Here is a 13,862-nt window from a genome sequence, read left to right as displayed (position 1 = left end):
CTTAGACCAATCATGATTCTATCCTTGTGGTTGAGGAAGAACCTGGCTTTTCCAAAAGCATTCCACTTCTTGATATCTGCACAAAATTGCTGTTCTTTTAGTAAGAATAAAGGTGGGGTGGGAAGCAGCTATGGGATGGATAATGAGTAAGGTCTTTGACAATTATGATAACTGAAATGTCTCATTGCAATAACTAAGACAATCATGGGATAATAAAAATTCAGAGAAGTTTTATGAAGATCATATTTGCCTGTTTTTCTTCTGTCAATTAATACAATAAATGCCTAACAGCATTAAAGATTTTCAGGTTCATTTTTTAAAATATTTGGTAACTCATTCTTAGTTTGTAGTTTTCTGTAAGTCCTCATCTATATTTCATTCAGTAATAACAACAAGTTGATTCTATTCAATCTCATACTACATTTTTGTTTCCTTACTTAAATTATCATGCACTTGTCAGTGCTGACATCATAGTAACCTACCATTTAAACTTAATACTTCCAGTTAAAATTTGTCTTAAACTGGGGTCATTTATAGATTTTAAAAATATTAATTTCATTCTATAAGTAAAGTAATTATTTAATCTAAGTAATTAATAAAAGTCAGAAGCAATTACAGAAATATATTATCCATTATGGCCTTCTTTCTCTGAACAACTCACATACCAGCTGTCTGCCTACTACTATTAGTATGAGTCAACTAGGGTTGGGAGATACTTTCTGCTATGATTTTGTTATAACAGGAATAATCTACAGCTAATTTAGAAAATGATCTTCTGTCATTTTCCCTTCAAGTCTCAGTTTAAATGTCATCTCTTCTGGGGCCTTCTCTGACCACCCTGTTTAAAAGAAGCCTCCTCCAATTATTTTCTATTAAATAACTCTTCTAATTCTGTCTATAGAAGTCTTGCAAATCTTCCATTACCTCCTTAATGTATTTGTCTATTTTCCATCTTCCAACTGGAATGTAAACACTGTGAGAGCTGGAAAACATGTTGGTCTTATTCTACACTGTATGCTAAAAGCTTAATCTCATGCCTGGCTCATAATGGCTGATCAATAAATATTCGTTAATTGAATTGAGTTTTCTTTCCTGAATCACCTCTCATTGAAATATTTTATGTTCTATTCTGAAATAAAATTTTAGAATAAATGATGTTTGTCTTTTTTTGGCCAATGATATTTAATAATACAGGATATTAAATTTGTATAGCTAATGAACATTTAACATAAAGTCTCAAATGTGGTAAAACATTGTAAAAAATAGTTTATGATGCAACAGATAAATCTCTTTTTATGTCTGATGATACCTTTTTGTACACTGTATTTTTATTTTACATAATTAGGTATTTGGTATTATTTTACATAATCAGGTATTTGGGGTTAACACAGAAGTTTTAAAATGTCTAGGAGTGAAGCCATTAAGAACCCATGATAGTTTATTTGGCCAAAGCTGAACTTTGCAAATATTTTGTGTCTTCAACAAACTTTGAATTGAAAACACCTCTCACGAACTCTCATTGTGGTTTTATTAAATATTCCGTTGTAACTAATAATAAGAAACATGAAATATTTTAAGGCATTAAACATTGTATTAAATAAATATATTTACTATATTGCTGTTATTAACTACATAAGAAAGTTACATGAGAAGCACAGTGGAATCTGGCTGTTTTCAGTGGAGATATTCCCATGTATGAGTGTGATTAGCACAGACTTGCTAAATCTCTCTCTGAGCCATCTGTGAGCACCTTCTTGGTTTAAAACAACACACACTAGCTCTGCTCAGTTCTAAGTCAGTTTTTACCACAACTGTTATCTTTATCTTAAACCTGGGAATATTTTCAAATTCTGAAGCTTGGAAATGCCACCTTTCACTAAGGATCTGAGCCTTACTTAAACTGAAAAAAGAATTCTATTAAATCAACTATCTCAAATGAGATTTTATTGGCATAAAGTGTTGATAACAACAGTTCTAATCTCTTTGTAAGAAAAAAAAAAGAATTTCAGCTTATATCGCTTCTCGGCCTTTTGGCTAAGATCAAGTGAGAATATTCAGCTTACTAGTTAATTTAGGACATATTCCTGTGTTTAACGTTCTAATAATCCTAAATGAAATTTCTAGTCACTTCAGCTCACTTGCTTGCTCTTTAGCTCATCCTTAAGTTAAAGTGATGCAAACCTCTTTTTATAGTGGCCACAGTGTGAGAGCCTGGGATTTGATGAATCAGCAATAGTGGATAGTTTTCTGGAAAGGACTTGGCAGTAAATAACCTACTCCATAACTTGAAGGCCTAGGTCCTTACTGCAGACCAGGTACAATTTTTTCTAAAGGACTTTTTCTGATCACCATGAATCAGGGCATTCAAGTGGAATTTCCAGAAGACTACGCTGTAGCAAAACTACCTAGAACTGCCCACAGAACTGTAAACACAATGTATGTTTAAAACAAATTCTAAAGTTATAAGAGATATTATGATAATCACTTTCACTACCAAAAACACGTTTTAAAAACCTGCAAAGCAGAAACATTTAGAGTAGGCTTGATTTTGACTATGGTTTTAAGTTCTACAAGCCCAGACTGAATGCAGTTAAGAATCAATCCTTTATTGTCATATCTAAAGTTTTTATATTGAATTGCACTTTGAATTGAATATCATAAAGATCACCCATTTTAACTGTACTAGTGAATGACATTTAGTAAGTTTACAGAATTGTGCAGCCATCAACACAATCCAATTTTAGAAGATTTCCATCACCCCAAAAGATCCCCCATATACATTATGTTTAGGGTTTTCTATATAATTTTCCACAGCTTTTCTATGTGAAAACATAATGCCATAATTAAAATGGAATACCAAGAACATTAATAAATTTGACAGCTGCCATTCAGACACAACTGAATAATTTGCCTGGAAAGAGCAAATTTTGTATATACAACTTTTTGAAAGGGAGTCTAGCTAACTAAGCAGATACTGGTTTTCCTTAAATAATATCCATAAGATCATGAATAAGAGGAGATGTGTATGAACTGAGACCAGCTCTGCTCTTGTTATAAGCAAATCTGACAGTATTTAAGAGCCACATGGTGGCAACAGCAGCTGTGAGTCATATATTCCTCTCATTCCTTCACACTTCTGTTTTTCACCTTACTTTCTGAGTGGAGAATAAGTCATATGTGGGCTGAGGTCATCAAAAAAGGGTGGGGCAACACTAGGGTACATTCAAAATGGGAGCCTAGTTTGAGCTCCAATTTTTCTTTTAATTGGTTACTGTTTTCTCAGTTATATAGAAGCTCATATGAATGTTTTAAATGTGGTCTTGATTTCTTCTCTTTTTCCTCCTCAGGGACCATCATTGAGTAACCTTTCTCCAGAGTATATGTCCTTTCTCAAATCTTGCAGTCATGCAAAGAGCCAAAGATTAAAAAAAAGAAAAAAAAAAGCATGTTAGGCCCACAAGCACTATGTATAAGGTAAATTTATAATACTTTCTCTTAGTAAAATATAAATCTTGATGGCATAGATGTCTGTTAGAAGGTAGCTCCATAAAAATATGAGAATTTTTTTAGTTGTGTGCATTTAACATATCCCAAGATCCTCAAATGGTGTTTGGCATAGTAGGTGTTCAATAATATTTGTTAAATAAATGAAGTTTTAAAAAATGTTTCTCCTAATAAACTATTAAGCTTGATCCACCTCATTGGTGTGTTATGAAAAGTGTGTTGATATGTTATATAAAATACATTTTTTAAAATGCACTTGTGGAACTCAGTATACAATTCTAAAGTAAATTAAAACGTAACATGAGTAAGTTATGCCTCAGATTATGTTATTTTATGATTCTATATCTCTTTATATTTATTTTACAGAGCTTTACATCCTCATACTATACATGGCTTGGTTAAGAAGTACATATCTATGTTCTAAAATAAATATAATGTCCCTGAAAATTGTACTTGTTTTCTCTTCTTTAGGCATAACTTAAAGTTAATATCCTCCTTAATAATTTAGCTAAGAAATCCTATCTTTGATGGAAATGATAAATAATGCAAAAACCTAAAAGAAAAATATCACATTGATGTTGGCCTCATAGAAATCAGCTTCAAGATCTGTATAAATAGGTAGCATAGGCCAGGTGCGCTGGCTCATGCTTGTAATCCCAGCACTTTGGGAGGCCGAGGTGGGTGGATCATGAGGTCAGGAGCTCAACGCCAGCCTGGCCAAGATGGTGAAACCCAGTCTCTACTAAAAATACAAAAATTAGCCAGGCGTGGTGACAGGGGTAGAGGTTGCAGTGAGCAGAGATCATGCCATTGCACTCCAGCCTGGGCAACACAGTAAGACTCCATTTCAAAAAAAAAAAAAAAAAAAAAAAAAAAAAAAAAAAAAAAAAAAAAAAAAAAAAAAAAAAAAAAAAAAAAAAGGTAGCATACATGAAACTAAAGTATAAATGGTAGGTTTAGGATCTTCCTAATAATTTATATTTATATTTCTCAGTTTACTTAAATTTGGTCAAGTAAAATTCTTGCCACATTTTTATTAATTGGTTCTCCTTTTTTTCCAGTAATGCATTCTTTTTTTTTTTTCTACAATTTCAAAACAACTGATATTCACTCAGTTTCATGTCTCATCATTACAGCAGACCCTTCCTTCTCCAAGCCAAGCTAGTCACCTTGATTAAGCTTGTTTCCTGGGAGTTCCCAGACATAATCATCACTGATTTACATGCTCCAGTCTTATGAGGATTCTCTTCAGGGCTACTGATCTCATTTCCTTCCTCCTTGGGGACCATGAACCATCATCTAGCACCCGCCTCTCTCGAAGCATCTCTTCTTCTGCTTCCTCTCCTTTTATAAATATACTTTTGTTTTTGCACCCTAAAAACAAGACTCCTCTATGGACCCAGCATTCTCCCTCTATTTTTCCTCTCAAAAGAGTAGCTCAACACATTGTTTTGATTTATTCGCCTCTAATCTATCACTCAACTTGTTGTAAAAAAAAAGATTCTGTCCCTATACAGTCAAACGATATTGTTCTAAAGTCACTTATAACTCCTTATAAGGGGCTATGTTGCCAAATCCAATTAATACTTGTCCTTATCTTATGTGACCTCTTGGTAGCCCTGACTGTGTTGGACCTCTCCTGCTTTATTGAAGAGTTCTTTCATCCCATGTTTCCACCACACCTACTTTACTGAAACACTTTCTCTTTCCCTCCCTCCCTCCTTCCCTCCTGGCTTCCTTCCTTCCTTCCCTCCTTCCTTCCTTCCCTCCTTCCTTCCTCACAGCCTAGCTTTGTCACCCAGGCCGGAGTGCAGTGGCATGATCATAGCTCACTGCCTCGACTTCCTGGGCTCAAGTGACCCTCTGGCTTCAGCTCCCTGAGTAGCTTGGATTACATGAATGCACTACCATGCCAGGCTAATTTTTTAAATTTTGTTTTGTAGAGATGAGCTCTCATTATGTTGCCCAGGCTGGTCTTGAACTCGTGAGCTCAAGTGATCCTCCCACCTTGCTGTCCTAAAGTGCTAGGATTACCGGAGTGAGCCACTGTGCCTGGCCTACTGATCCACTTTCTACCAGATTCACCACTCCTTTTCAGTGAGATGGGTTTTTTTTGTTTGTTTTATTTTGTATACCCTCTCACCTTACAATCAAATGTTGATCTCTAGGCTACTGTCCTTGGTCCTGGACTCAAGCTACAAAATTTACCTGGGAAAACCAATCAATTCCTATTGTTTTAATTGCCATTTCTTTGCTGATGACTCTCACATTTAAATCTTTAGCCCTGAATTCTCTACTAAACTGCAGACCTCATATCTCTGGTTGTCCCCCGAATATCTTTCCACCTACATGTTACTGAGCCTTCCAAAATCCTAGATCCATTCTGAGTTCTTTTCCTGAGGTGACTGTATTTTACATATAGGAAGGAAGATGAACTGAATATTCAGTTGCCAGAAGGGCAGATGATGGCACTCCTATATGTTGTTTATTTCTGTTTCTCCTCTTTCTAAACACATAGTAGAATTGCACTTCTTTGTTTTTTGAAATTGGTGTGTTGTGTGACTTGTCTTAGCCAGTGAAATGTGTGTCCCTTCTAGGCAGAAACCTCTAAAACCTCGTACACAAATGATTTTATTCTTTTCTCCCTGTTATGAAAACTGCCAACATTCCAAGGGAAGAGGCTCCATCAGCTTACATCCTTAAGACAGATGATGTAGAATAGACCTCCCACCAACCAAAAATGGATATAAAGCATGAGTGAAAAATAAGCCTTTGCTATTTTAAGCCTGTCAGATTTTGGAGTTATTTGTTACCACCATGTAACCCAGCCCATCCTGACTGATTTAAGATTCTAAACCAAGCTCATTATTTTTATTCCTGCACACCATTAACAGAATAAAACAACATAAGAGGATCTCACCTGCTCTTTATCCTACGCTCCCTGTTTTCTACGTCTGTGTTTGAGCCATCACCATTTACTCACTTAACCAGGCTAGAAACCTGGGACTATATCCAGACTCCACTTTCATGTCCACCTAGATTTTATGACTCAAGTAGTTCTACAGATTCTATTTCCCAGGTAACCTTCAACTCTATCCCTTCATCTCCATTCTTAGTGTACATCTTCTGACTATCTCTTGCCTAGACTCTTACAGTGGCCTTTTAAATGGACTTCCTATCTCTAGCCTTTCCTAAATCCATTTTCCATATGGCTGCCAGAATGATTTTTATAAAATGCCATTCCACTTTCCTGCTTAAAATCTTTTACCAGTGCTTACAGAATAAAGTCAAAATGACTTAGTATAGCATTTTAGGCTCTTGATAGTTCAAACCCTTTCTATCCCTTCAGCATCTCTGCTCCAGTGATACCCAGTTCCTTTTCCTCCTACTCCTGCACCACCCAGACAACACTATTCTTTGAGTAATCTTTCTAGAAATCTCAACTTAGATTTTATTTACTCTAAGAAGGCTTTCCTGATTGTCCCAAACAGACTTCTTAAGTCCCTCCCTCCTATCTGCCTAAAATGTGCTTTTCCTATTGAATGTGTCACTTTTAATTTTTTTTTCTTATGTGGTTATTGTAGTGGCCATAGTTTGTAATAATTCTAATCTTCTCAAGGAAAGGAGGAGTATCTTACTGTCCTTATCTGGAAAGCACAGTACTTAGAACATTGCAGCCACCTCAAAAAGATTTATTTTTTATTTTCATTTTAAGTTCTGCGGTACATGTGCAAGATGCGCAGGTTTGTTAAATAGGTAAACATATGTCATGGTGGTTTGCTGCACCTATCAACCCATCACCTAGGTATTAAGCCCAGCATGCATTAGCTGTTTGTCCTAATCCTCTCCCTCCTCCCATCCCACCCCTGACAGGCCCAGTGTGTGTTGTTCCCCTCTGTGTGTCCAGGTGTTCTCATTATTCAGCTCCCACTTATACGTGAGAACATGCAGTGGTTGCGTTTCTGTTCCTGCATTAGTTTGCTGAGGATAACAGCTTCCAGCTCCATCCATGTCCTTGAAAAAGGCATGATCTTGTTCCTTTTTATGGCTGCATAGTATTTCATGCTGTGTATGTACCAAATTTTCTTTATCCAGTCTATTACTGATGGGCATTTGGGTTGATTCCATGTTTTTGTTATTGCAAATAGTGCTGCAATGAACATAAACATACAAATATTACGCATGCATCTTTGTAAAATAATGATTTATATTCCTTTGGGTATATACCCAGATTGCTAGGTCAAATCTTATTTCTGGTTCTAGATCTTTGAGGACTCACCACACTGTCTTCCACAATGATTGAACTAATTTACATTATGGAACAGAAATAATAAGCCATTTTATCAGAAAGCTTAGCACCTCCTAAGGGCTTATATTTTTTACATAGCTTAAAATCTGTTGAAGGCTTACTTATGTCAGACATTGCAAAAAGCATTCTATAAGCTTTATTTTATTTGGCCTAACAATAAGTGTAAGGGATGGAGACATGCATTAGGTATCGTGTAAGAGATGGAGACATGCATTAGGTATCTGTCCTTACTGATTTTCTCTTCAGAAGCAACCCAAATCTTACCTTCCTGGCAGGTAGATCATTACAGGCCCTTAGCTACCATTAATAATTAAATTATTTTTCTATGCAGTAGCTGAATGAATAGCAGAGACAACTATAGCTTACAATCAAGGTTGTCTAAACTTTAAAGAGAAAGTTCAGCTTATTTAAATCATTTTGAAAAAAATTACAACATTTACATATCATCTTTCCTTTGATGCATAACACTTTTTACAAAGTTTAGTGGTAGTTAAGTGCCCTCACTGTAACTCAAATCAGAGAAACAGGGATGCAGACATTTGATTAATTTATATCATAACTTTCCAAGATTTCCACAACACCTGCCCCCAAAAAGGAAGTTTCTAATTATCATTGAGTGAGAAAATACCAAGTAGTGACAGAAATGTACTCAAAAGTACATTTCAGTACTTTTGAGTTCAGAGGTGAACTCAAAAGTTATTGCAAAAGGATACTGATAAATGTTGGAAAAAACACAGAAGACAAGAAGATAATTTAGAGCCATAGGCCCAAATCACACGAGTGCAGTCTCTGGCTCTCTTAGAACAGTGATTCTTATCTTCAAATAATAACAGGTTGGCATATGAACCTAGTCTATCAATACATAAAAACAAAACAAAACAAAAAAACCCCGACATTCTTAAGGAGTCCATCCATTCACCCATTTTTTAAAAAACTGTTCCAGGAAGAGGAATTAAGACCATTCCTTTGAACTCGAGTCTGCATCCCAGCTTATAGAACACGGGATGCAGAACGAGTTGATTGGCCACAGGCCAAGTCCTGAGTCTCCAGCGAATCAAGCAATTAACCAAGTCACTTGGCTTTAAGAAATACACAAAACGTGTAGACTCGCTTAATTTCATCTCCTCCTGGCCTCTTCACAAGGAAATTGGATGCTCAGGCGAATGTTGTTTTTCACCGCAGCTATGTGTCAAAGGGCGATTAACATTCGCTGAACAAAATCCCGTCCCGGGCCATTTGGGAGTTGCACGCGTTCACACCCTGGGCTCAGCCCGGTGCGCCTTCACGCGCAGCCTTTTTGTTTATGCGGCTGACTGGAGATAGGGGCGGAGAGGGAGCGAACCTCTCAATGTGCGGCAGGTTGCAAGGACTATATAAAGCTCGGGTCTTGGATCTACTGGAACGGGCCAAGATTGCCCGCGAGCAGGCAGCGGCCTTCCGCCCAGCTCCGCGGCGCCATGGAGACCGCTGGGAGCGCAGAGGACGCTGAGAGCAGAGCTGCGGCGCGCGCAGCCCCCGACGGTCCGGCGCGGCGCTGGGACGCGGACTCCGGGTAGGCTCCTCCGCACTGCTCTGCGCTTCCCCGCTTCCCCAATCCCTCCCGCCTGCGCCTCTCCAGCTCCTCCCCTCCACTCGCCATTCCCCACCCCCCGGTGCCAGTGTTCGGCCTCCGAGGCTTCTCCCGGGTCTGGGCTGACGTCTCCTCTGCGCGCCTTGTGCTCCCCATCCCGCAGCTCCGCAGGCTTCTGGAGACCCTGGGTGGACGCCCGAGGCAAGAAAGAGGAGGAGACGCGGAACCACGCCGCGGAGGCGGTGAGTGAGCCAGGCGTCTCAGGCCGCGCTTCCCGGGGGTGCAGAAGATCGACCATGGATTTCGGGACGCGGGGCCGGAGAGAGACGTGCGGGACACCGGCCCTGCCTTCGTTTAATATCCCGCCTGCCAGTGGCCAAAACAGTGCCGGACGCGGCGGTTGTGTCCTCAGGAGCGGTGGGCCACAGGCACCCGCGGGGAGCGAGGCTGCTGAGAGCACTGGGGTTACGTTCCCAACGGGCACGAGGAACACTGGGTCACACACGCTGCTACTTTTTAGAGGGAGGTGGGTGATAACTGGATTCACTTCCTTTCCTCTCCAGATGTCCAATGGTTCTGGAATGATAGCAGGCTCAGGAAAGCTTTCCCAGTTCAGACACCCAGTCAGGTGAGTGACAGGCCTCGCTGAAGGTCTTCTGCTCCTCCAGCCCAAGGGAGGAGCCAGCGGCATCTCAGAGCCCAGCTCCGCGGCTTGTCCTGCAGCAGTCTCTCTCTCTCCCCCCCCCCCCGTCTCTCTCTCTGAAAACCTATCTTCAAGGTTACTTATCTTTCCACTCGCAGAGATCTGTTACTCATCGAATTGAAAAATGTAGGGGCTCACGGTCTCACGTAAAGGGACTTTTGATCAATACATGCTCAATGAACGATTGAGGAATATATTATGAAGAGCGAAAGTGGATGGTATAGTTTTAAAAGAGCAGTGATGTCTTGTGCTGGCAAAACAGTTTTTGTTTTTAAATCCTAAAGGGTCGGAATGAAATTGACTTCACATCAGGCACAGTGTGTATGCTGCTTTTGTCTTGCAATTGGGAAGTAAGAATGGGATTAACAGTTGCAGTCTTACAGCAAATCAAGTTTGCCCTGTAAGAGAAAATGGAAATGTAATGAAAATCCTAAAGATTACTGAGGATGGTCATAGAAAAGGTCAAAAGTTAATTAACATGAGGAGCTAGTTTACTGTTCCAAGCCATAGGAAGTCAGCCTTTAAGATTCTTTGTCACTTTTATTAGGGTGAAACGTTAATAATTCTGCAGTTTTCCTGCCTCCAAGACCTGTTAAATGAAGAGCTGAACGATGTTTGTAAAATGCCTGTGGTCATAAATACCATGTAGAAGTCAATACATCTGATTTCCTACCATGTACTAGCACTAGTGAAGGACACAGGAAAAAGTAGTCACAGCACATGGCAGTTGTAACGGAGTTTAGTTTGGTTAGTTTTACAAGTATGGGCAGGGTATGAAGTGCCTCAATCTGTCAGTGGTAGGGGGAAGGGTGGGGGAAATGTTTATTATAGGTTGTGGTTACCTGGCTGAGTCTTGGAGAAGTTAGTCAGATAAATGGGAGGTGGGAGCAGAAGAAATAGCATTGGAAAAGAGGATCATGAAACAGTGTGGCTCCTTGTGGGAACTCCAAGGAGTTTAGGTGTGTAAAGTTATGGTCATTTCAGCAAGGTAATCAGAGGCCAGATCTTGTGCACTCTCGTACAGTTTTGTCCTGATCCTGTATGTGGTGTTGGGAACCCATGGACCTTATTCTGAAGGTAGTCTTGGGGATTATATGTTATATAGGCTTAGTCAGGACATCAAAAGTAAAACTAGAAGTTCTGCAATTTTTCAGGTAAGAAATGATGAAGAGCCATTGTAAGACACTAGAAGTGAGGATGGGTCTGGGTGAATCTAGGAAATACTTAGGTGACAAAATAGATTAGGCTTTATAATGCATTGGATATGGTAGATGAAGAAGAGGTAAAAAGCCAGAATGGCTCCTCAGTTTGTGGCTGGTGACCAGGTGAATGCTATGCTAAAAGAATGGAAATTAGGCCTGAAACCAGATTTGGAAGGTGAGACCATGGGGCAAGTTTTCCACTTATATTTAATGTGCCTGTGAAGCATCCAAATAGTGATATCCAGTAGAGAGCTGCATACGTAAGTTAGGGGCCCAGGGTCAAGATCTGAAGTGGAAATACAGACTTGGGAGTCCATTGTAACTGTAGGGTGGGAAAATCATGACAGTGGGCCAGGTCATCTTAGTTTGTTTAGAAGGAGGGCTGATGTTCCCAGCAAAAACCCGAGGGAAGGCCAGCATCTTACCTGTATGCAGAGAAAGAGAGGTCCATAACAGAGACTGAGGAGAACAGAACAGGAAGAATCTCAGAGACCCTGGGAGAAAAATGGCCCACAGTGGGAAATTCTGGACAGAGTATCATAATAATTAAACAGCATTCTTTGGATTTGCTAGTTCCAGCTACATATTAGAAAAGAAATTGTTTCTTATATAAGAAATTCTTTCCTGAAGTATGATTACAATTTCATTGTGCTTTTATATTTATTTTATTTTTATTCATTTCTATCTTGACTGCTATGGTGTGTTTTATTCTTTTTATGCAGTTGTCAACTTTTTGAGGGTAGGGACCATGATTTATTCATCCTTGAATTATGAATTATGTTGGCACAAGGGATCACTAAATTATTTATTGAATGACTGAATAATTGATACTTAGTTTAAGCATCAAAAATTTGAACTAATTTTTATGATTATTGCTGGAAACATTTATAAGCTACATTGTTTTTCTGCCTTTTAAAGTGGAACATACTGAACATAATATAATCTTTCATTTGTTGGAATGACTCCATTGTATGGATGCATGGGCTGTTTACCCTGCACTAAAATGACTGTACTGTATTTGATGATTCCTCCTTATCTCTCCTCTTTGTTTTCCTTGATGAAGACCAGAAGGCAAGATTAGGATTTGTCAGATTTTTTTTAATTCTAAGGTAATTATACTTACATGCCAGTTATTTGTATAAAATATATCCAATTTCTTAATATTTCATATGATATTCACAAATTTAGTTGAATAGGGAGAAGAGAGGCAGACAGAATCAAAGCTGGGGTCAGAAGTAGTCTTTCTATGCCTCAAGCCGTGAGTGGATAGGTAAAATTTTTTAAAAATATTGCTTTTTATACTTTTCTAAACTTACATTGTCTACTTCTATAAGAGTTAAATCTGTAAGTTTTAAGTAAGATAGTAGGTGATTTCCACCTTTTGTAAAGTGCATAGTATTTTGTCATCTTTATAAAGCTGGCTATCGTAAAAGTTTTTAATGTAGTAGAGGGATTCAATTTATGTTTTCCAAAGGAATTTAGAAACTGGAAGAAAAATCTTCTATACATTATAAGAATAAATATATCCATAATGCACAAAGTAAGCTAAACACTGATCTTATGCTTATCCAGGGTTTAGTGTGAATTTGATCCAATTTAGAGCTTGAATAAAGATTTAAAATAATCAAACAGTTATTAATACTTTGGCAAGTATATTCCATGAAAGCTGTGATACTAGCATATTTTAACTCTATATCTTAAGGCTATATCTAAATGTATAAGTCAATTGTTAAATATATGGAGCTCTTGAAATTTGACCATTTCATGAGTATAAAGATTCTGAATGTGAAAAAATAAAACATGTTGTCTGCTTTTTTCAGACTATTTTGGCCAAAATCAAAGTGTTATGATTACTTATATCAAGAAGCAGAAGCTCTTCTGAAAAATTTTCCAATTCAAGCCACAATTTCATTTTATGAAGATTCTGATAGTGAAGATGAAATTGCAGAGCTGACCTGTGAAAATTAATCTGATTAGCTACTTTTGATTACATCCAAATCTTGTAGGTTTTAAATTTAGTGTACAAATGTAACATAATTATTTTTACTAATTTATTTGTATATAAATTATTAATAAAATGAAATATTTTGTAATTATTCTGGTATTTGGCCTTTTTTTAAAAAAAAATTTACACTAGAATTGAATGTTGGAATCTAAAATAGGTGCCATTTACAAATGTCTTGATTGTATTATAAGTATTTGCACTTTACAAAGAATAATTTTTTTCTTTGTTAAATTACAAATTTATATTTAGTTATAATTTTGTAAAGAATGACAGTATTTAATTCTCAAGATTGAATCTTTCAACATCTGCTATTTCCTACTGATACCACATGGATGTTGTAGTTACAGATTAATATTATCTTATTAGATAATGAAGAAAGTAGCCTTATGTTAGAAATCATTCATTTATTGGTAAAGATTTCTTAGCACATGGAGAAAAATACATTAAATTATTATCTGTAATTGAAAAGGGGAATCAATCTTAGGGCTCTTATAGATATTTTAAATAAATGATGAGCAAAGTAACTCTTATATTAATACTCATCTTTAGTCCTTAAATCCAGTAGTAAA

The 13,862-nt window shown here is 37.6% G+C and overlaps 1 protein-coding gene across 1 annotated transcript; it reads left to right on the top strand.

Moving 5' to 3' along the window:
* The first annotated feature begins 8,981 nt into the window (after nucleotides 1–8,981).
* On the top strand, nucleotides 8,982–13,384 carry RIPPLY2 (ripply transcriptional repressor 2). The gene is made up of 4 exons (XM_017515771.2): nucleotides 8,982–9,365; nucleotides 9,547–9,625; nucleotides 9,947–10,011; nucleotides 13,109–13,384. Exons 1-4 carry the CDS (start codon nucleotides 9,271–9,273, stop codon nucleotides 13,254–13,256), a joined length of 387 nt encoding a protein of 128 aa, XP_017371260.1. The 5' UTR covers nucleotides 8,982–9,270; the 3' UTR covers nucleotides 13,257–13,384.
* The last annotated feature ends 478 nt before the right edge of the window (nucleotides 13,385–13,862 follow it).

This window comes from Cebus imitator, unplaced genomic scaffold, assembly GCF_001604975.1.
Source record: "Cebus imitator isolate Cc_AM_T3 unplaced genomic scaffold, Cebus_imitator-1.0 Scaffold558, whole genome shotgun sequence".
In the NCBI taxonomy this organism is placed as follows: domain Eukaryota; kingdom Metazoa; phylum Chordata; class Mammalia; order Primates; family Cebidae; genus Cebus; species Cebus imitator.
The sequence above is the reverse complement of the archived record's forward strand: the minus strand, read 5'-3'. Positions and strand labels throughout refer to the sequence as shown.